This window comes from Hypomesus transpacificus, chromosome 2, assembly GCF_021917145.1.
Source record: "Hypomesus transpacificus isolate Combined female chromosome 2, fHypTra1, whole genome shotgun sequence".
In the NCBI taxonomy this organism is placed as follows: Eukaryota; Metazoa; Chordata; class Actinopteri; order Osmeriformes; family Osmeridae; genus Hypomesus; species Hypomesus transpacificus.
Genome location: NC_061061.1, coordinates 13287756 through 13312301, shown reverse-complemented (window position 1 = coordinate 13312301; position 24546 = coordinate 13287756). Strand labels below are relative to the sequence as shown.

General features: G+C 42.5%; 1 protein-coding gene across 3 annotated transcripts; it reads right to left on the bottom strand.

Annotated features, from left to right (window-relative positions):
* Nucleotides 1-3110: 3110 nt before the first annotated feature.
* Nucleotides 3111-24518, bottom strand: cpne4a (copine IVa). Of its 3 annotated transcripts, none has more exons than XM_047033846.1 (16): nucleotides 24007-24518; nucleotides 21610-21804; nucleotides 18341-18520; nucleotides 16945-17016; nucleotides 16014-16088; nucleotides 15813-15896; nucleotides 15432-15521; nucleotides 12714-12813; nucleotides 9440-9525; nucleotides 8388-8447; nucleotides 7890-8023; nucleotides 7515-7569; nucleotides 6957-7008; nucleotides 4695-4828; nucleotides 4270-4506; nucleotides 3111-3878 (listed from the first exon to the last, which is right to left on the bottom strand). In XM_047033846.1, exons 2-16 carry the CDS (start codon nucleotides 21781-21783, stop codon nucleotides 3747-3749), a joined length of 1665 nt encoding a protein of 554 aa, XP_046889802.1. In that variant the 5' UTR covers nucleotides 21784-21804; nucleotides 24007-24518; the 3' UTR covers nucleotides 3111-3746. The 3 variants fall into 3 exon arrangements, with proteins under 3 accessions (XP_046889802.1, XP_046889812.1, XP_046889820.1); XM_047033856.1 differs by having other exon boundaries at nucleotides 4270-4503; XM_047033864.1 differs by lacking the exon at nucleotides 16945-17016.
* Between the last annotated feature and the right edge of the window lie 28 nt (nucleotides 24519-24546).

The following is a 24546-nucleotide window of genomic DNA, read 5'->3' as shown; positions in this document are numbered from 1 at the left end:
AAGCCTAAAACTGGGTTCACATTTTATGATTTGAATTATGGACTAGGATTGACACCTCTATAATAATGACAGAGGAATTACCTTGGCTTGCTACTGTGCTACACAATAAAATGGCAACGCTATCAGCAGAGATTGCTGATTTATTTTGACATGAAAGCCATTGGCCAAGCAGCTATTTGCCTTCTACCAAGCCCATATAGTCTAACAAGCTGGCTTGATATTGAATGCATTCTTATCAATTAACCTCTACAGGTCACAGTCAATTGACAAGATGATTTGCTTAGCAACACAAATGGGATGTTTCAGCCAATAGGCTTCCTTCAGGCTATCCATGTACTTAGATTATTCCAGTTTGCGAGTGGGAGCCATTTGTTTTTTTGTATTTTGTGTTGAGAATCACACCACCAGGCATGTTTATATTAGAACAGCTGCCTAAGATGACACATTTTCAATCAGTCCAAAGTATTACAACTAAATGTATCACTTTAGAAAGAAATTTTCCTATGGAAATGCTTCTTTATACAAAACAGTTAACTACTATACAGATCCATGACCAGTTTTACTTCAGTGTGGTTTGGGTTGGACATGTATTTTGTTATGTTTAACAAGAAAAAGAGACTGTGTTGCAACCCAGTGATATTTTGACATGACAGAAAACATACTTCACCTGAAGGGTTTTTGGGGTAAAAAAACGAATCAGCATGCTAAAATCAAATTTCTTTTGACCTAAAGAATAGAACTTCAAGTGCAAAAAAGCAAAGTCACTTCTAGATGATGACATGCATCCAGAGAATTGCGGGAAGGTTACTTCATATAACATCAGCCATGAGAGTCAGATTGAAAGTTTTAAACCTCTCTACCACTGCAAATCATAAAAACCATAGCCAATTTGATACCTTGATACATTGGACTGACAGAACCAAACAATGGCTTTCAGTTTAACCACTGACCACTAAGATATGTTCTTTTCAGAGAAGTATAGAGGGGTGGATCTAGGGGATCCCCCCCTTCTACTACACTCAGAATGGCAGCTTAGTGTCCTTGCAGTAGCTAATCAACCCCTTTCACAGCTCGTTGTCTTTGAACAAGACCCTCATTACCTCTGTTGCTCTCCCTACTCAGCCTACCTGCCAGTTAAATCTGCATGGCATTCAGCTCCCTGGGCAGACCGCTTTGACCTATCATGCACTCAGAGAGGTCACCAGAGACACTGATTCAAACAAAGACGTAGGTCAACACAGCTCAGAATTATAGTGTTTAGTGCTCACTCTGGATAATTGACCCCCCGTGTGTGTGTGTGTCCATGAATGTCAGGACAGCTTTGGTTTATGATTGAGGACTACAGATGTCTATCAGTCCCTGACCTCCTGAAATACATTTCCAAACCTTGAAAACACCAAGGATAACAATGGCGCAAATAATCCTTATTGTTGTTTGCTAACCTCAAAGATTTAGAGCTAATAACTGTGAATCGCTGTCATTGGCTGTGATATCAGTTTTCTTGGTACATACTGCAAGCCTGTTGGTTTACAAACAGCCCATCATTACATACAGAGCATTGTTTGCTTTGTTTCCTTTGCACAGAAGCATAGAAAATATGTCACAACTATCTACGTGCATGTTTTCATTTCTTTCAATCAGACTGACCCTCCATACAAACACACACACACCCAAACACTGTTTGAAAAAGGAATCAGATGGCTATCTTGGGACCTTGTTTTTTTCCATAATGTTTTTCTAACCATCTCTCCCATAATTGGTCCCATAACACAGGAGTCCACTCACTGCATAGGCGGCAGCAAATTAGTCTGTTTTCTTCTGTAAAATACTGTGTGATTAAGCCTCCAAGGCAACAGCAGTCATCTTCTGTCCCATCAACATGAATCAGACTGATGATGGAAGTAGACCTTTAGTTGTGTCTGGACTCCCACTTCAGTGATGGGGCTCATTTTGAAATACTGAGAGCCCTGTTTGGATTTACCATGAAAGATGCCACTCACTGGAGTCACGGCTGGCTGTGTGGAGCTGGCCAGAGGAGGCTGTTTCAAAGTCAACCTAGATCCCAGGATGTGGTTGTCTGGTATTGGGCAATCTCATTTCCTTCTAGAAGGATTGAATTTAAATGATGTTGCGTGGTTCTAGTCCCTGGGGTGTTCATTTTGATAGGATACAATTTCTAAGGCATTAAGGAGAAATATAGTTTGATTTCCCATGACAACTCACTGCACTGTTACTGTTACACACACCACACACGCACACACACACACTCACTCACACACACACAGTAGACACACATGCACACATTCAGAGAAACACGCATGATATGAAGTGTTCTTTCTCAGATCACTTATCACTCTGATTGAGAGATGCTGTTGAAGTTAAGAGTTCAAAAGTATGAAGAGTTCAAAAGTATGAAATCCTTTTTTATGAGATAGGAACAAAAATATTACTTCGATAATGGCATTCAAATACCAGCATAATCATATTTGTTTTAAGGTATATTATTGTTGTCTTATTGATATTAAGACACTTACTGTAATGCTTTCACACCCCACTCTCCATCATACCTTATCATTTCACAGTGGGCCATGCTAATCTTATGCTTGAGACTCAGTTAATTATTGCAAACACACAATTACTTAAATGTCATCTGATAGGCTTCAGTCCATCACAGAGCCATGGACCTTTCCACTGCACACCCCTGACATCTCCAAATCCCTCACTCCCTCCATCCCTCTTTAACTCACTATTTCCTTAACACAACGGATCGTGATGGGGGTTATTCTGGGAGCAGGACGACAGTCCTATCCCTACATCTGGTCACACATGGTTGAAGACATTCCACTTTAACTTCGGCCAATGCCTCTCTTTGGTCTAGTAATTCCCATACCTTTCCATGTGCATTCAAAAATTCATGATTTCCAGTCAAAATCTTCTCAGTATTCTGCCATGCTTGTCAGTGTAAAACAGCCTGCAATTGTATATATTAGTCAATACATTCGAACATTAATAGTTATTATTTTTGATCACAAGCTTGTTAACAACACATTGGCATCGACACAAAACAATTCACAAAGATATTGATAAAGTGTTTATTATCATAAGTTGTTCATCCTTTTTCACACACTACTGTATGGTTACAGAACTATTGCAAATCATGTGACCATCATTTTACATTCATTTTCCCAGAATACTCAAGTTGTGCTTTACGTTCTACTCACACATTTGAACATGCTTTAGAGTAGAGAATACCCTTCCCTAACCGACACTGTAAACTTGATTCCTCACAAAGAAAACAACATAAAACGCGTTCCTGCAGCGTTATGAGCATGCAAAACAACAGTCCATGCATCTGCTCCTACTCCACAAGCAGCCGATGAGGCTATGGGTATTAAAGTAGGTTGCCACTTAACTTGCATTGATCCAAAATGCTTTACAATATACGAATCTTACGAAATTTAGCAAAATCTCAACAAACTGTTAGAAAAACGAACAAGGGTGGTTATCCATCCAGTACATTCCTTTATCCACATGCTTCATCTGTAGGGAAGCCAAGTTTGGTTGTAGTTGGTTATGCATTTCTTTGTGGGTGCTTTTTTGTCAATCATATAAATGTTTGAAATGTCAACAAATGCAAGCCTGTTAACATTTCAGCATGCACAACATAAAATATAATGTACCCCAAACAGTAACTGTCTTTTAAAGTTAGCTATGACGAGCTATCTGGGTGCAGAAAATGGAAAAGATCAAGGGCCAAACGTTATGGAAGACTGGTAGTCACTGGGCACTTTGGGCTTGATGCCCTTGCTATTGTAGTAGTCCACCACTTGGTTGGGCACTTCTGCAAGGACAGTCTTTGCCAGCGCTGAAGGGGAGGCCTGGAAGGGAGGGGCAGAGAAAGTCAGAAGAGTCGCTTTTATGGATCATATTTAGAAAAGTTTTGCATGAGACAATGCAAACCAAAATGGAGCTACCATGTTAGCATGCATGCAACCAATTCTCAATCCTTCTCTACCAACCATAATTCTAGGGGGGATGGCTAACTCTTACTGTATCACAATGGCACAATTACTTTTGCTTATGTTTCTCTTCACATCAACCTGTGACAAAAGAGAATTTCCTTTCATCTGAATGCAACAAAAGCATGCAACCTAGCTTGGTCATTTGTCTGAAACGCCGGTAGACTCTGAACCACGACTATGAAGAAACAGCACCTCATTATCACACAAAGCACTCGAGATTCGCAAGTCACAGATCACCAAGACTCACATGTTTGAAGTTACGGAAGGGGACAAACTGGACGATGTCTCGTAGAACGGGCTCCCCTTTAGGCGAGCGCAGGATCCCGTCGTCCCCGTCCAGCATCTGCATGTCGCTGAAGTCAGCGTTGCCCACGCCAACGATGATGACGGACATGGGCAGGTGGGAGGCTTGGACGATGGCTTTCCTCGTGTCCGCCATGTCTGTGATCACACCGTCCGTCAGGATGAGCAGAATGAAGTACTGCTACAGAGATGGAGTAAGGGGAAGGGCTTGTTTGCAATAAAAGGCTTGATTTTCAGGCTTCCTCAACCGAGCAGACAAGTAAACTAGTTCATACACTATATCAAATTTTAACGATTGAACTTACAGAAATACAATGTACGGCATTTACCTGAAACCTGTTAACCATAAATACATCCACTACAGCTCACCATTGCCTCCTTGGTGTGCATTTCCTGTGAGGCAGAGTTGGCCACCTTCTCTATGATAGGGGCGATGTTGGTGGGTCCATAGAGTTGGATCTTAGGAAGGCAGTTCTGATAGGCATCGACCACACCCTGGATACCTACACATTCAGTATATAAACATATGTATATAGTACATGATGGTTAAACCAGAAACAACCATACACTTACACACAGGAACACACAGACAGTAACACATCACTGTACAGGATCTGCGATATTAGACAACCTACAACCTTAACGCGTGGCTTGAAGAAATTCATTCAAAAAGCATTCTTTGATGATCAAATATCAACAGAACGTTATGAAATTCAATGAAAATGCTGCAAGGCATGAAATGCAATAATGTGATGCATTGGTGAAACTGCATCCAAGCTATAAAATGTGGTAATAACGAGGTAAGGTTGCCCAAATGTTCTTTTGGGTTGATACCCCTTCATGCTTCTGCGATAGCATACATGTGAAGCTGTTACAGTAAGTGGGCAGGCTGGATAGTGCACATCAGAGATGCCCCACTTTCACACCCTGTTCTCTCAGGAGTAAAGCAGATGTAATCAGACCTATCCTCTAGAGCCATTGCAGCAGCAGTAATGCTATTTACTCACTGACTGCGTTTTAGAGGTCACAGACAACTTGGACAATTTGACTTAATTAAACAGCCCATCCATGAGCTCATCATGTGGGTCAAAACACACACGCGCGTGCACGCACAGGCAATTCATTATCTGTGGGTGGCTTTCCTTAAGAGGAGGACAATTCTGAGATGTGTAAAAGGAAACATTTAGGAAAGGAAAAAGGAGAAGTGTTGTGACAAGTCACTGCTGCTTGGAGGGCAAGGCACAAAGTCTCAATTCTTGTAACAATGTACCTACTGGGCGAATAGAGTCAGTATTCCTGACCGTGGGTCCTCACTTAGGATGTGATTATATAGGATGTATCTCTCTGACCTGGCTAGTAGCCAGTGTCATGGCTCTGGGAAGGTTGCTCTCTGGGGCCTTGAATGAGGGATTCCATCCCATCTATTACTTGACACCGGAACCCTTGATCAGTCCCTGGCAGGTACAGACTTGTCCGAGCTACTGGTTGGTGCCCCGTGTGAGGGAAATTGGGACTGGGGACCAGTCACACAAAAATAACTGTCCAGAAAAAATCAAGTGACACCAATACACACCCGGCAGTGGGGTGTGAGTTGAAAAGCTGATCAGACTATTCATAGCCAGAGTGTGAAAACATTTGACTATAAATAAAAGTGGGCTGTGTAAATGAGACCAAGTCAGATTCTTTCTCTACGGAAGTCTCTTTGGGGGGGGATGAAGTGACATCACTAGCATGTGACTGGCACTGATGTGCACGAGGTTACTCCATGCCCATCCATCCCACCGAACCAACTGCTCACATCCTAAGAGGTCGCGCTCTACTGTAACCTTAGTAACGTGCCCACAGTCAATCATGTTTCAAGTTTCAAGTTTACTCTTTTTATTCTTCATATCTTTTTATTCTTCATATATCTTACATGATTTGTATATGTTGGAGCGTAAACCAGGAATGCAAGTAGCCTACATTGTCTCTAAAAAGACTACTTGAGCGTGTGTAATACATACAGACCTAAGCTCATTAAGTGTGCCAATTCTAAAAAGGGTGCACAATATCTCCCCGATGCTGCACATTATCGATTGAGTATGTCTGCCGCGTCATAAAACGATAAAAGTGAATATTTTTGCACAATGATGTTCTTAAATGATTAAATGTAAATGGACTAAATGTATTAGGGAATTTGAAAAGTAAAAGTAGTGAGCCATGCCATCCTCAGTAGTTCTAACCCCTAAAGACTCGTTGGGAAGGTTGATGTGACTGTATGACACATCAGCCTCACTCCCCTCAGACTACTCCCCGTGGAACGCAATGCATTTTACAGCAGTATTAAACATTCATGTCTGGGAGGTCTGTCCCCTTTAGAGTTATTATTCTGGCCTCACACTTATTGATTCCTTGTAGTCGGCAATGACAGAAGCCTCAAAAGAGTTAGGGGATTGTATGGGTCACCTTTCTGTGGGGTTTCAACCAGTTCCAACCAAAGCATTTGTCATTTGAAACTAGTAGTCGGACATTTAGATCTTGAAAATGTCATCCTAAAAAGCTGTATACAATTACACTTCATGTGTGCATGTGGAAACTCCAAAACCAGAGAGGTTTTTCCAATTCACTCAATAACTAGGACAGTTTACACACCTGCACATTCTGGGTTCTCCTCATTAAAATTCACAGCAAAGTCATGGGACACCTGGGGGAAGACGACAAATATTTCCTTTAGATCTCATGATCAACATCCAATGTTAACGCAAAGCAGAAAGTACACACTTACAAACCCCCACACACAGTTACACAACTAGAATAAAACACACACACACACACCTACACAAGAACACACTTACACACACCTAAACACACCCACACACACCCACACATCAACTCAAATATTAATACACACACACACAGGGCTGGACAATGGGCAGCATAATTGCGAGCATGTATCTCTCAGAAGCAGTTCTAGACAGCCACGGCAGGCAGTGTCAATCATTTCCTGCTGGGTAACAGTTTAGTGACTCAGAGTGGCAGAGCTAGGGGGCCTGGGGGTTACAGGGGGGTTGTGTGGGGGTGTGGGGGCGTAATCAGTGGCTAGCCAGGAGAGAGAGCGCCTGGCCGGGCCTCCACACACCAGGGGAGTCATTAATAAAGTCCCACGAGGCTGAGCCCAACTGTGTGAAAGGCTGGAGCGGCTGAAATTACCTTAAAGTCAGGCGGGATCCGTGCACCGAAGCCAAATGCAGGGAACATTTTGTCACTGAATTGAGAGGACAAAAAAGCGACAAGAAAGGGATTAAAAGTAAGAGGGCAGGCAGCCGCAGATACTAAAACTGATTCTACACAACTGTACACACCCATATATATCCATACACAACTGTACACAGCCAGGTCTCTTGATTTCTCATTTGCTTTTCTGACTTATTTATGTTTTCACAGAGGGAGAGAGAACACAGCAAATGACTTCCCTGTGCAGTCACCTGTTGATGTGTTTGCTTATTTATGATTGTCCGCTTTTCAACCTTAAAGAGTAACTGTTGGATTGGAACTGTTCCATTACTGGTGGAGGCCAGATCTTACCTGTCGTAATCCTGGCAGATCTCTCCCACCGCGACCAGGGCTTTGAGGTACTCGTTAGGCTGGTAGGGGTGGATGTAGTGGAGAGAGCAGCTGTTGCGAGGATCACCATTAGAGGCAGTGAAATCAATAGCTACCTGGGAAGACAAGTGGCAATCAAAGAAGAGCTTCATGCCAATTATCTAGAACAGCATCCTTTATCTGACACTTATGCAATACCGCGCTTCACACTCATGTTAGTTCCTTTCTGCGGTTTAACGCTCTCACTCTATGGACACTAATGGGCTCATTCAATTCTTTGACTGACTGACTTAGATTGCATGGGTATGTTTTGTATGTTTTGAGGCTTGAAATCGTTCAGATGTTTGTTGTTTTGTTTTAAAGTGGCAGACTGTGGTCCACACCAATCTACCGGTAAAGCGGTCTGAGAATCTAAAAGGCATTTGAATGGATCAGTAGCCATGTTACTGTGTGTGTGTGGTTAGGATGAGCGGAACTCACTGTAAACTGGATCTGACAGCCACCCATAATGTAGTCGAGGAAAGAGTGCATCTTTATAATCTGTGGACCAGGGAAAAAGCAGCTGAGCAATGGCAAACTGTAAGAACATTGAGCCAATCACTGTGGTGGTGGAGGGATGGACACACTTACTGGCCACTTTGGAGCCCCTCACCCTCCATCTCAGCCTTTTAAATACCAGCTGACTGAGCATGGCGCTATTAGTGCCCAGGACGCCAGCTGGTCATTCACATTCCATATTAACCTCTGTGGTTTCATTAAAGAAATGTTGTTCTGTAAAACCACTTGCACTGAAGAGTCGGGAATGTAGGGAATGTTTGTTGATATCAGCACCGTAGGGATTATATGATCAAAGGAATGGTAATTGTAATCAAATGACCATGTGTCATAATTACTTTCTATCATGTCAAAACAAAATGACGGCATTGACATTGAGTTCATTATATAACATACCAACTTGGTGGTGAAGGGTACTAAAATACAAAAAAAGCTCCGTAACCAATTCAAATCAACCGAAATGTCAAAGTACAACAGCCAGATTGCAGCCCAGAATAAAGCGTTTGCGTCATGAAATGATATTTGGTATTCAATGTTTTCTGTCATCACACTTACACCCTAGCACCTTTAGCTGCAGATCAGAGGAGTTATCTGTGAGGGCCATCTGTGACTTCCTCTTAAAGAGGAAATGTCATGTTAGTCAGACCCAATCTGATCACACCTAACTTTCTCCTGTCACATTATGATGACAAAGATTACTGATCAGTCAGCCAGACATCAGGAGAGGAGGAGAGGAGTGGAAAAGGAGAGGATGGAGGGGGGGAGAGGATAGAAGGGGAAAAGGGAGGAAAGGAGGGGAGGAGGAGGGAAGGAGATAGGGGGAAGTAGAAGAGGGGAGGAGGGAAGGAAAGGGGAGGAGAAAGGAGAGGATAAAAGGACAAAGGCCATGGATGAGGCTAGAAAGAGAAATGAGAGGAGGGAATACAGACTGAAAGAAATATTAAAGGCGTGAGAGATGATAATATGTTATGAATCACCTTGCACTGATTTAGAATGACAATTCCAGAGTTCTTGTAGTTCTTTTTCTTTATCTTATATTTGGGGTTTATACACTCCCACTGGAAGGCCATGGATGAGGCTAGAAAGAGAAATGAGAGGAGGGAATACAGACTGAAAGAAATATTAAAGGCGTGAGAGATGATAATATGTTATGAATCACCTTGCACTGATTTAGAATGACAATTCCAGAGTTCTTGTAGTTCTTTTTCTTTATCTTATATTTGGCCATGTTAGTCAGACCCAATCTGATCACACCTAACTTTCTCCTGTCACATTATGATGACAAAGATTACTGATCAGTCAGCCAGACATCAGGAGAGGAGGAGAGGAGTGGAAAAGGAGAGGATGGAGGGGGGGAGAGGATAGAAGGGGAAAAGGGAGGAAAGGAGGGGAGGAGGAGGGAAGGAGATAGGGGGAAGTGGAGGAGGAAACAACATGGACATACATGACTGTGTAAACCCAAATGGTTTCTTAGCATTCTAAACAGGATGAGCTATTTTGGCTCTGGGGAGAGTTATAGCTGTGTTTTGTTGTGTATTGTTCTGAAATAAGATAATTACATGATGACACACCATGGAGCAAACCTACCATGCTAGCAGGGAATAACAATAAACAACACTAAACATGACACCATTCATCCCAATAACAGTAAATTGTTGCTTGCTAAAGAAGGATTATTCAAGAAGATACAGTATCCATTTGTGATTATGCAGATACAGAACAGTAATTTCAAGAGCCAACTTCTTTCACAGTAGTTCTACTTTTCAGACATTAGTAGTCAAAGAGAATCAGGAGAAGACTTTCGATGCTTTCGAAATGTTCTCACCTGTTTGTGAACAACATGACCATTGAAATGTCTACCTGCTTCAAGACAGCTTGCTACTCTGAGGCAATCATTTCTGCTTTCAGAAGGAGTCATCCCTGCCTTGTGCATTAATTAAATGCTGTAGGCTGGCCCCCACCTCTTCATCCACCTCCATCGGCATGTTTTGGTTGTTTGGCCAATATAAAAACCCCTACACTGCTATGGAATTACATGCCTATCAAACAGACAACAGATGGACCTTCGTTTGGTCAAAACACAAAAGGATACGACAAGCTTACAGCCCATAATTCCATGAGAGAAACAATTAGTGGGCCAAAGCACTGCAGGGTTCCTTTAGACACTGAAGCATGTCACGGCATAATGTAACTATGTAATTACCCACAATGCCTCTGCCCACAGCGGTGAGTCTGAGTGGTAATGAAGCCATCTCTGCCAGGGCATAGAGGTTGGAGAAGACCCGTTCATATAACATTGACAAAGTAGATTGTCATTCTAGAGACAACAGAAGAAGGCTGCGGTCCATCAGGACCAATACTTCACGCCACAAAAACTGTTTTTTTTACCTTCCGCTGTTGGCCTCTTCAACGGGGCCAAGGGTCCACACTGACCTTAAACGACTTCCTGCTAAAAACACATTACATCTACACAATTCTACCTTGTACATTTGTATCTTTTTTAATATTTGTATTTTTTGTATTTTCATATTATAATTTGGCAATTTATATTTTATTTCATGGCAACTTCTATTTTATTTTATTGTACATTTTATTTAATTCAAATTCCACTTAGTACTGCTAGTTTATGTACCCTTAGTATAGATAGTCCACATATTTGAATTGTGGGTTCCTGTATGTTTGTTGTATGCGCCTTCCTGCCAAAGTGAATTCCTTGTCTGTGCAAACTTTCATGGCGAATAAATCCCTTTCTGATTCTGATTCTGAACATTGTGGCCAATAAAAAACATCCTGTCCAATCCTTTGTTCCCAGGAAGTCTGTTCCTAAAAGCTGCCGTCATCGAACAATAACAAGGGGATGTTAGGTGACACATCTGTGTTTCTTAACCCAAAATGGATTTTGTTGAACTTTCAGTTAGGTTGGACTGCTTAGACAATCTTCATGATTGAAGGTGATGATGTTAATTGGTGATAAATGCTGACCTCTACAAAAGTTATCATGACATGTGACTTGGAGATTACTGGTATGACTAATGGAACTGAGGATATGATGAAGATATATTCGTCGTCCAGTCCTCAGTGCCATTAGTTACACAAGCAATAACACCGACCTTTAAAACTGAATTTTCATCTCAAAGCACCATTAGTCATCATAAAAGGAACATTGCAGAAATTCAGCAGGGGTGCTTTCCTGTCCCTGGAGACCAGTTCCCCCACACATCCTGTCAGTATTGACTTGGCTTAATAGAACAGATAAAATCCAGTCGTCAAGCACCAGTTGAATTTTCCAGAACCCTAAAGGAAAGGACTCCAGACACTGGACTCAAGCAGAACAATACTCTTCCAACCGGCTCGCTTCTTTTCGAAGAAAGTGCTCTAAAACCTGTATGACATTGTCATGGGTGGGTGGAGGGACAAAAGGAGAGCATGATGATACATCTAGTATCCTGCTGTGAAAGATCATTGGTATTTTCTCAGAATTGCAGGTGTTCTGTCCCACTGATCCACCTACCCATTGATATGGAAGCAGGACTCTTGAACCAACATGCCTCAGCATTTATAGGTCCTAGTCAGCTGTCAGCAGCAAAGTGTACACGGCTCACACAAAGATAAACATTCCCTCCACCTGGACCATATATAGGAATACAGTATCGTATTCCTACAGTGCTATATGTCATTATTATATTTTATAGTAGCAACACCCAACACTGACTGTTTGTTGCGGACACCTTGGCAACACTGGACCCTGACTGGACTTTGCTGGGGGACATCCCAGGTGGAGCCTTCCCCAAATACACCCATCAAAGCAAACTGAGGTCAGTGACTCGCATAGTTCTGCTGCAGCTCTAACCTGCTCTCTCTGTTGAGGACAATCCAGGCTCAGGCTTTCAAGGAAACACAACCCTGCCTGGGGGGGCTGCTGTTCATTTAGGAAGCAATGAGGATCAAAAACGATTTATATTTACATTTAGTCATTTAGCAGACGCTCTTATCCAGAGCGACTTACAGTAAGTACAGGGACATTCTCCCCAAGGCAAGTAGGGTGAAGTGCCTTGCCCATGGACACAACGTCATGTGCACCGACCGGGAATCGAACTGGCAACCTTCAGATTACTAGCCCAACTCCCTCACCGCTCAGCCACCTGACTCCCTACACACTACTTATATGTATTTATACAGTATTTATACATAGATTTGTTTGTGAGTCCATGTGTATTACAACCATACGACACACACAAAGGTAGCACTATACCTGTCTTCCATCCATCGCCCCTCTCATCTCTTTAAACGTGGCCTCAAATTCACCTATGAAGTCGTGCTTCCCATTGGAGTCCCAGTCCCACACTGTGCACTGGCAAAGAAGGGAAAGAGACAAGGAGAAGACTCACTGAGAGATGAAAGACAGACTGAAGTGGAAAAAACAACAACAAACGAAACATTTTATTACTGTTACATTTAGTGCTCTGTGACAGTGGACAATGAGCTTTGATGTTTTGGTGTCTGGGTTGGAGACAGACACACTTTAACTTTGAAGGGGGGAAAGTAGCCCTGGTTAGAATGCACTTAGCAGTCCTACTGGAAACATTGTGTACTATGGGATGTTTCCACTGGGACCAGTAGGATGTGGGTAGTAGTGGGTATTTGCACTGTAACTAGTCAGATGCAGACATGTTGAACAGATTCCCCTAGTGACGCAGTTCTATGAATAAAACAGCAAAGGACATTACTGAAGTGATCAACATTTGATGTCCCTCATGAATTATTGATTTGAAGATGTGAAGCAAAAGCTCTCTGACGTTATAAGGAGCAGATGAGTTGGTTCTCTCTGTCTGTGTGTGTGTCCTGTTTCAAAGACATAAAGGACCGTTGACCCTTTCTTGATCTGTTGCTGTGATGCAGATCTATCGCTGCAATGTGATGAACAATTCTCTCCTGTCGTATTACATCAAGGGTGTTCACAGTTGACCGATGTATTACAGCATGGCTGTTCACAGATGAACAATCTTCACCACTTTTACCCTCACCCTAACCAACTTCACCTTCACCCTAAACCCTATCAACTGTCACCCCAACCCTAACCAACTTCACATTAGCCCTAAGCAACAACAATCATTCACAAGAAAAACATTTGACAAGAAGAAGGGTGACTTCTCAGACACAGGAACTTCATACAGGCTCGTAAATCCAGAGAGAGCAGGGGGAGGATTGAGAGAGAGAGATAGATAGAATGTGAGAGGTGCCTGCAATTCATCTCCTCAAGTGGCACATCCTCACTAACCGCAGGCGGATCTTTCTTTTCTCATTACACTTCTTAGTTGTTTTCCTTTCAGTGAAACAATGAAAGATTGCCCCTACACAAAGGATCTGTGTCTGATCAATCCATGTCTGGATGTTCAATTAAATGTGTTTTATAGTGTTCTATAACGAGATGAGAATAAAATGCTGAATGGCTATTTGAAATATGCCATGACCGAAATTATTTACATCATCTTTGCGAATTTTGAACTGAGCAAGTGCTATATAATATTTATGAGACACAAACTGTCCTACGCATACACACACATATTGTTCTACACACACACACACACGCACACACATGCACGCACGTACACAAACATCCACACCCAACCTGTCACCCAAACTGTCAGCCACACAAAGTCTTGGACAAGTGGAAGACCCAGAGTCAACATCTGACAGGATTAAGAGGATTTTACAGAATTCTGACACAAGCTCGTCAAGCCACCAAGACTTCCAAATTCCTCGTCGCCCCTCCCGGTTTTAAGGAGCACATAAATAATGCATCACTGAGAATGTGAATCTTGCTCCTTTCTGTGTCTGTCTCTCATTCCACAGTGCTGTCACATATGACCACAGTCTCTGAACTCTCTCTGGGGCTGGGCAGTATAAGTCGCTAAATTAGAAGACTTTTTCTGCGCATTTAGAATTGTTCTCTTGTTAAGGTCAAATGGAGTCAAGTGAGTAGCTGTCCAATTAAGGCCAAGTTGGTATATTAAGACGGTTAGTGTGTGTGTCTGCGTGTGTGTGTGTTTCCCGATATCCTCCCTGTCATTAAGTATATACCACAGGCAGAGCTGGCTGGAAATGGAATACTGCTTCTGCTTTCATAACAGAAATGGCACTGAAATTACGAAACCTGAAAACCTAAAAAAAGATTCTTGGGAGGAAATGTCTCAACCTGTCAGCCTCACAAACGGGAGGAGAGGAAGAAATATCATGTTTATTTTCTAAATATTTACACACTGTCACTTTAACTTGTCAGAGGAAAAACCAATAAATCACAAAATCCAATGATGTGTCTTAGGGAGCAAAACAGCTAAAAGGAAAGGAAAGAGGTTGAAGAAATGTACAGTTCAAGAGTTTAGTCGGATGGATAGTGAGAAAGGTGGGAAGCAAAGGGAAGGAAGTAGGAGGTGAAGAATTGGGATATCTCTTTAGTCCATTTAGCGACAATGACAGAAGTTGCCTTAAATACACAATGTACATGTTTAATGAGTTCTAATCTGTTTACCATCAAGCCTTTTCAACTTAGCAGATAAATGATTCAAATATGTCAGAGGATGGGAGAACAGAAGTGTAACCAGGCCAAGTCACAGGTGAGAGTCATGCTCTCCCTTGGGAATTATGACCAAGGCTACACAGATACACCACATCTCTCTCTCTCTCTCTCTCTCTCTCTCTCTCTCTCTCTCTCTCTCTCTCTCTCTCTCTCTCTCTCTCTCTCTCTCTCTCTCTCTCTCTCTCTCTCTCTCTCTCTCTCTATGCATCCTCCTTTTCTTTCTCTCACACTCTCACACACAGTCTCTCCTAAACAAACGTCACTTTAACTGTCTTTCATTCTACAGCTAAATATAACCAGTGGAATCCAATATGTCAAATGAAGACCTCTGACTAAATCGAGAATCAATCCATTGTCTAAATACAGCTGTTTGTGGAGACAGGAACTCTTACCTTGAGTTTTCGGTCATGGTCTCCACTACAGAGAGAGTTGAGAGACACTTTGAAGGTTATCCACATAGGGTTGAGGTTGTTCATAACAGTCTGTGAGCAGAGCAAAAAAGAGAGAAACAGTAAACCACTGGATGAGTGGGTGAGTCTCAGTTAGGGTGACTTGTTGTTGAGATTAAATCAACATGTATGGTTGAGACACGGTTCATGCAACAACACGTATCTACAGGATTAAGAAAGTATGGCTGTATTGATCTCAGGCTTAGTTCATATAGTTCATGCAAAATCTTGCATGATCACATGCCTTTTGTCACATTTCTTCCCATTATATAAGGTTAGCCTCTATTTCAGCTGAGGTTAGGTACTAATGCAGTTTTGTTTTACCTCTGTTCTGTGTACAAGTTGTGTTGTGGAATCATCATTTATCCTGAAGATCTCTAGGAAGGGGTCCGATTTACTGAAAAAGTCCTGAACAGTCAAAAGAAACATGTCAACATGAGTAGAAAAAAATCCCCAAAAGACATATTGTGCCAAGACAGTTATGATAACCCATTTGATACAGCACATCTAAGGGCTAGGACTTGCCTTGTCGTCCAATTTCCTGGCACTGAAAGACAGCTCAATATAGTCATCGTTCCCCGTCAACTCCTCAGCAGTGATCTGTGACAACACACATGATGAGGCACACACTCCAGTGATGAAACACACACTAAAACAGTGCAAAAACGCACCCTGTGATAAATGGTTTCCAGCCGATGAGTGCGGGGTGTGTCATGTTGTCTATGATTTCTGTTTGACTGTTCTGTAATTTCGTTGTCATCTGAGTAAAATGATAACTGTGTATGGGTGTTCATCAATTAAAAACAACTCAATTTTACGTGGGGAATTAGGGTTTGTGTGAAGTCTCAAAAGAAAGGGTATTTGAAAACCGCCACTGAAACCTTCTCTGCGCTCTAACAAAGATTTTCCAGCACAAAGCATATAGCATAAAACAGGTTCCAATGTGTATGACAAAAAGAAAAGCAGATGGGACATAATACTTACGATTAAAATAGTTTATCACAGACAGACAAAAACAGACACAAACTGATGCATTGAACATGTCTACACATGTCTGCAGGGATCACTTGAATACTCGAAGATGTTAGTAAATGGCAAAAGCTGCCATGCAAATAATAGATGAGCTCACGTTAGGTTTAGGGATCACAATGTTGTTGAGCCTATGTGTGCCCAAACAAGAGTATGTTCTCAAGTAATTACACACTATCTACAGACCCCAGCGTATGGACTAAAAGAAAGGTAAACAAGTCCTTAATTTCACAGTGCATAATTGTACTACTTTACAGGAAAAGTAGAGTGTGGATGGCTGAGACGTAGCGAGAAGGGGAAGGGAGGGAAGAGTTCATTCCAAAAGGCGACGGGAAGCACAGCAGAGCATGTCAGTGTTTGTGTGTGTGTGACAGCGAGAGAGGGAGAGAAATAGAGAGAGAGAGAAAAAGAAAGATAGCCACTTTACCAGTATGGAGGATTTGCCCACTGTGCTACCCTGTTTGAGCAAAGCTTTGGAGAGTTTTCTCTGGGACACAATCTGTTGGAGAGAGATAAGCCATGAGACACCTGTCCCTAGGTCTCCCCAGACTTGCTACCACAGAGGGAAACCATGGGGAGACAAAACAAGGAAGAGGGAACAGCAGTGGAGGAGAGGATGAGACGAGGTTTCCCATTAGAGTGACAGGATGTCAGGAATCTCTAGTGGACTACTATGGAGGAAGATGTTTATGAGGAAATCTTTACCATGAATGAACATAAACAAGTGGTTGTAGGAAGACCAGTGCCTGGATTTTAATTGTGTTCTTGTTTAAATGGTTGAAGTGTTGTATTTCCTAAGTGAATAGCATTAACCCTGCAGTGATTACACGGAAATGGAGTCCACTCTAATTCTACATCCCCAACATCCATATCCCTAACATTCTCTATCAGCACTCGAGCCAGAGAAAATAAACAGTGCATCTTAACAATCACATCTTATCTGAGACAGACCCCCAGATTCAGCAAATTCTCTGAAGGAAAGGATCTTAAAGAGTGCTGGTTGGATTCGCTGAGTGTGTACAGAATATGGAATGCTAGAGGTGCCAGAACAACATGGGTCTGAATACAGTGTTTCCCACACATAGACTAATTTGTGGCGGTGCGCCACAGAATCAACACCGGCCGCCACACATTGCGTTTCGTAAAACATTTTTTTATTATCGCTATTTAGGTTAAAACACGCAGCGTATTCGTTCAGTTGCATTTCCTTTCCCCTGCTCTCCCTCCGTCTCTCTGTCACTCATGCATCTTTCCCACATATGCACACAGTCACAACGTCAGCACACGTTAGCAACAATGCATACATATGCCGTTCTAGTAAGACCGACAGCCATATCAGCGAGCCTTCAGCATTAGTGCCGTAGCTAAAAGTCGAGGAAAGTTGAGGCTACTTTTCGCTAGGTACCTTACTCACATTTACATTTAGTCATTTAGCAGACGCTCTTATCCAGAGCGAGTTACAGTACTCGAAGTTTCCCCTTCGTTCTTTTGGTGAGAAGTCTCAGGAGCTAGCTACTTACTCGGCGTCATGGAGCCGACCAGTTAAATAGTTGTTTAGCACTAGCGTTGCTACATGCATAATGCAGAAATGATATGTTAGTTGTTGTTAATTTGTGAAGGTGTGAATCATTTTGGATTAATATTTAATGTAACAAATTATTAACAAATTAACTGTGTAACGAATTATTAACGAAGCAATTATTACGACCCCCCCCCCCCCCCGTCTGACAACCCCCCCCCCCCCCCCCCCCCCCCCCCCCCCCGCCACAATTAGATTTCTAATCTGTGGGAAACACTGGAATAGGTTGTGCCACAGAACCCACCTGGCCCAGCGTACACTCCATGGCGCCCAGAAAGGTCTCTTCCTTCAGCCCATTGTGGCTGCTGCTGATGTCATAGAGTTCGTAGCGTAGTCGCTGCACCTCCTCAAAGTAGAAGTCCAGAGTGAAGATCTTGGAGAAGGTGGGGCTGATGCTGCTCCGGATCACCTCCGTCCTGTCCACCTGGACGGACACATCCACAACGGTTGGACACTTTTTCGATTTCTTGAATTTTATGGACTTGACAGTTCTGGCTGGCATGCAGCACCCTCTGATTGCAGTCTGCCTAGCAGGCAGATGGTAAACTATCGACTGTCCCCAAAAAACAGATAGTAAACAAGATGATGCTCAGTGAGAAATGGTCCTTAATTGAATATATATATGGTTAGTCGGTTCTCCGAAAGCCACAGATAAGAACTGTTTGGAAGTGTGTAAACATCAGTTGACATCAATATGGATTATGTGTTTCTATTGCATGTGTATAAAAGTTATGTTAAATCCATGTTTCTTTGTGAGACTGAAGTCAAGATTTTGAATGTGAGGTTGTGATATTAAAGTTAAAGGGAAAATGCTGTCAGGAGTTTGATGGAAAAAGTGTTCTGTCTGTCTCTTCACTAAAAGAGTTGAGTTGAGTTTGGGGTTTCACCAGTATTAGCAATTTGCAGATTGAAGATACAGTTTAACAAACACCTCAACATAAATTAAGAGAAAAGTGTTTCTGAGGCATGAAGGTCAAAGGACAATGTTTATGGTGAATAGAGAACAAGAAAGATAACAAACACCTATTGGCTGTATGCTATTTTAGGCAGGCAGATATTACATAATTGAACTGTAACTGTCATCAGGACACAGTAGGTTACAATAGGAACATAATTATATGAATGGATAATAAGGCAGCATTTATGAACACATGATAAGTCCATAGCTGATTGTGATCTACAAAGCACATAGGAAATCCCATTCTTTCCACAAGTTCCAGCTACAGTATATGATTCATCCATGTTGTTCTCTTTCATTCTCTCTCTCTCTTCCCGCTTTCCCCACTTGTGTCAACCCCCAAGTATTAACCTTTCGCTCTTTCAGATAAAGCTGTTAAAGAGTCTGTCTGGTCAAAGTGATCTGGCAGGATGAAAGCATCTGCCTCACACATCTCCTCGCTGAATGAGAGGGAGAACTCCTGTAGGAATCCCAGCATCCCTCTTCGACCAGCCAATTTTGATCTGACTGGGGAGGGAGGAGGATGAGACAAATGCCTGGTTGCAGCATGTGAGGGATGGAGGTTGTGGGTCTGCCTAAAGATTAGAAGGCTTTCCAGAAGCTTCAATAGACCTCTTATCCTTGCAGTAGAAACAATGTAATAACCCCCCCCCTCTCTCTCTATCGCTCCCCATGCTCCTTCTCCCATAACAACCCTCTCTCCTCCCTCGTATCTCCAGCTCCCAGCTACATACTGTAAACAACCCTGCCTGACTTGCTGTACTTAACCCTCCACAGCCCCCTCACCAGGTCCTGATAAGAGTTAGCAGTCCTCATCTCTTCCTGGGTGTCCTCATCTCAGCTTCTCTGAGGCTGGATAATCACATGCCTTTTGTCACATTTCACAGCCCACGTTAGGAGGCCAAGCACAAGGGAGGGGGTGTGGAGGTGGTGGTGTGTGTGGGGGGGGGGGGTTAAGGTCGCTATCCTAACACTAATCAGCACATTGACATAGGTGTGCGGGCAGACACTAATAATATACTAAAAATATGTTTAATCAACCATGGGCTTCTTTTTTCTCTGTATGTGAATGCGTGTGTGTGGGTTTTTGAGCATACATTTTGCGAGTCGAGAGTCTATTTCCATTTGTGTTAAATTCATGATGGAAAGCAAATGTAAACACTACTAAAGACGTCTCATCATCCTTAATTTCATAGGCCGTAGCTAAAACTCCATATTCTCCATTTACAAAAATGATTTCTTCAGGAGAAATTAAGGTTTAGTTTATGCGGCGCAAATGTAACTGAGACATACTCCTATAATTCTATATTAACAGTAAAGTAGTTAATTACTTTCAAGTGTTTACATTTGAGTCACAAGCTTGCTGGAGGTTTCAAAATGTTTATTTTGTTCTTTAAAGATGAGAGAGGCAGGAATTGGAAGACAGATATAAAACAATTTTGACAGTGAGTGTGTATGTGTGCGTGTGTGTGTGGGGAGGGGGGTTGGGGCTCTGTGGCAGAGTCGCTACTTGAGATAACAGACGCTGCTGGCTCTTTCACTGGCTGACAGACAATCTGAAGAAAGGTGTGGAATCTATTTCACAGAGAGAAAGACTCCTATCTGAAAAAGGTTAACACACACACACATACACACCCAAACACACACACACTTTTTCAGCTAGCATGGTATGGGATTATCATATCAAAGTTGGAACCACTAGCCATGTTTAGTTTTCTGTGAAAGCCATGGTGCAGTACAGATTCTCCTTTCAAACTGTACTGAAGCATGAGATGACAAACACATGCATTTGATAAAAGGGTCAGGATTCAGCGGGGCTGGTGCCCAAGAGATTTCTCTACAGGCCTCAGTAAGGTTAGGAGCTGGTCAGCATGGTTGTGATTCCCAAGCTTGGTGAAAACAAAGACCCTGTCCTGCACTACAAAGTATCAAGCTTTCAGGAACAGGGCATTGGTTAATGACGCCTTAGATGCTTGATATTCAACTGAACATCCAGAAAATATGCATCAACGCCATCCTGAACTATCACCAGCTGAAACCACTGAACACAGCGGCCATTGGTGATCATTCACTGAAAGTTGGAGTTTTCGCTGTATTTTTCCAATCCAGTAAACACACGGCACCATTAACACATGCATTCCCAAGAGAGACCGTTAGGGTTCTTTTGTTTCACAAATCAGAAGACTTTTTAAAACCTTGGAGAAGCAACACATCCAGAAGGCAGACAGCTAGGGATGTTAGCAGAGCGAGGGCTTAGCATCTCTGATTGCTGTGCTCAGATCAGGACAGCACGGCTCCATAATTCAGATGCCTCGTCGGTAGCACTCCGCCCCATCAATTAAATAGGAGAGGTTGACCCACTGTGCTCTCCCTGTGACTAAACACAGACAGTCTCTCTGATGCCACAACCTTCTAGGACTTTCTAGTGTTCAGCTTCATTCAAATGTACGGAACAAAGACACACAGCATTCAGACATAGAGCTTGTTTATATCGAGTCACAGTGTGTGGAATGTGTCCCTGGTGGATAGTTTGGATACCAGTGACGGTCTCCTACCTCTAGCCACTGTCCATGGGACTGCATTTTGATGAGGACGCAAGGGTCCGGCTTGGAGAGGGCGTCACGGTCGGATATTCCCTTGCAGGCCACCCTCAGCTCTACCTTGGTCAGGCACTGGCTGCTGCCGAACAGACCAAGGGAGTTGGCTGCCGATTCATAGATGTCGCTCATGTTGTAAGTGTAACAGGGGCGCTGCGGGGAAAACACGCAATTCACACACTCATGCACAAAAACACATGCACACACACACACACAAACACACACATACATATTCACACACAAAAACACACAGACAAACACAGAGTGTTAACAGTGATTAAGTGATAGGGATGAAATAACAGCTTCCTATTCATGACTTCATCTCACTCCTTCAGTTGTTCTGGTACACTCATTTCCCTTCATCCTGCATCCTCCAGCCTCCGCCACACTCCAAATGATCAAATCATGATTTAATCACCATAAAGTGGACAGGAAATGATCAGTATCTCCCTGCCCACCAATCACCTAATGAATCCTAACCCTCTAATCATCCAATCATGCAGCTTGAGCCCTTTCCACAGGAGCCTGGCATGAGCTCAACTGATGATAATTGTCGGTGGCTAATTTAATCAACAATATCCGAGGATCGTATTTTTCTGAAGCGATGGAATTCATCCAGTCTAACAATATGAAAGATGGTCCCCATATATTCATATACTGCTCATGTGTCCATGCCCTTTAACTTCAACACATAAGCAGCAGATAGTTGATGGTGTGTCTGCAAATGCATTAGAAAATAAAGTACTATTCAATAATTGGATATTAATACTACTTCTCTCTTTGATCTCTTCCTTGTTCCAATCAGATTCACTCAGCCCCTCTCTGGGTAATTTCACGTCTCCAGGCAAGCACAAGATAGCAGTTCAAACTAACCCTGTGCACATACGTAAACAGTTCAGGGAGACAAAGAGACAGAGGAAAAGAGAACAATTTGTGCCTCAAAAGGAATTAATAATACGATAAAACCTTCTAAGATTCTGACCTAAACAGCAACCTTGCCAGCACATTAGTTTTATGATGTCATGGACAGTAGTTTAGTGATGTCATGGGCAGTACAGTAGTTTAGTGATGTCATTGGCAGTACAGTAGTTTAGTGATGTCATGGGCAGTACAGTAGTTTAGTGATGTCATGGGCATTAGGTTGCAGAGGAGATTCCTGGCCTCTGGGAAACCTGTCAACAAAACGTGTGTTTCTTTATTGACATTTGGACCCCAGACACAAGTCTTCATGACAGACCTGCTGGACAGCTGAGCCAGCACCGTAACATATCTTTAATCAACTGAAATCACAAAATATTTCTTCCATATTTGTGATCCATTTAGTTTTGTCACAACCACAGTAGTATCAAGGCTTTCGCAGTTGATCATCCAGGTGCATCATTAAAGCACCAGCTCTTGAAGCCCCTTTAACAGCCCTGGCTGTCGTGCCAACATAACCCGCGTCTGACATTCCGTGGGCCTACCAGCTGCTTGGGGCACTTTGAAACCCAGTTGTATCTCATACTCTGGTAATTGCCCTTTCTCTGAATGGGAAGGAACCATCCATGTGAACTCAAGCCCAGAGTGCGAATTATACAGTGACAATCGGAGGGGGTCAACTTCTTCTCCGGGGTATAAAGTAATATTTACGATTACAATTAAGAATGATATATAAATGTATCGACCCATCCAACATTTTCTTTTACCTCTTTTTGGGGGGTCCAAGTCTTAATTAGGGGGGTCAAACCCCCCCCCCCGTAATTCAAACCCTGCTCAATCCATTAGCATGCCTGACCAACAACATGTCTGTGGTGGGAGGGGTTCAGGACTTCCAACACTCTGGGTACAACAGACGCAAGAGGTCTAGGGATGTCCGTCATGCAGGATGAGCCATGCTGAACACATTCAGCTGATTGGGAACAAGTGCAACCTAAAGTGTCAGTGAACAGATATGATACACTCAATATTTGATTTGGAAGAATGAGGTTCAAAGGCAAGCGTCAGAATTAATGAGAATCCTCAATAATTGGATGTGCAGCATTTAAAACAATGTTTGGCTTTAGAAAGCTTGATTTACATATTCACCTTACATAATGATTGGGAGTGGGACCACTATATGTGGCTTCATTTACAGATAACCTCACATAATTTAGTTATGGAAAATAAATCCCTTTCACGTGATCGTTCATCCAATGTGATGAAAAGAAAAAAGCTTTCGAAATGTTGTTGATCACTCATCTTCAATGAGAAAAAATATTTGATTTAAAATGTAACATTTAACATTTAACATATCACTAGGCTATCATTACGCTACATTCCATCCCTTCATCCCTCATGTGTCATCAATTCATAAAGGACATCGCATCAGCAACTCACCTTCAGAGATTTCAGAAAATCCAAGAGAGTCGTGGCAACAAAAAAAATAAACTTTTCTTGTTCAAAAGGTGCGATGTGTGCGCACTCGGCTGATGAGGACGACCGCACCACACAGATTACCTATCTCCATTCTCAATCCATAGTTCTGGTGAACATCAGTACCGGAGGAATGTTCCCCAGATGTGACTCCCTGTCGCTTCCCAGTCTCGCCCTTTTTAAGTTTATGGGAGACGTTGCAGGAGACTCCTGGAAATTCTTTCTTAGGGTCGTCCAAGGAGGTGGAGGTGGTTTTCATCACTTTCACACACACCCTCCCCTCCATCGAAAGGAAAAACTGAAAGCTGATTGCTTTGCGCTGGAAGCACATCTTGACGACAGTGTCATCTAGCGGTTACTTGGCATTTTGTCACACCAAGTGTTAATAACAGTCTACGTCTGACTTTAAGTTCGTACCTAAAACGCGATATACAAATACAGTATAAATGTATTTCATTGTGTAAATTATAAAAGTTTGTATATTATTCGGACAACAGACCCACA

Coding starts and splice junctions, on each gene's coding strand:
- cpne4a (XM_047033846.1), bottom strand. CDS start 21,783: ATGAGCGACATCTATGAATCGGCAGCCAACTCCCTTGGTCTGTTCGGC. Junction 15,897..16,013: donor CCAGGAAATTGGACGACAAG/GCAAGTCCTAGC, acceptor TTGACTGTTCAG/GACTTTTTCAGTAAATCGGA. Junction 15,522..15,812: donor AACTTGTACACAGAACAGAG/GTAAAACAAAAC, acceptor CTCTGCTCACAG/ACTGTTATGAACAACCTCAA.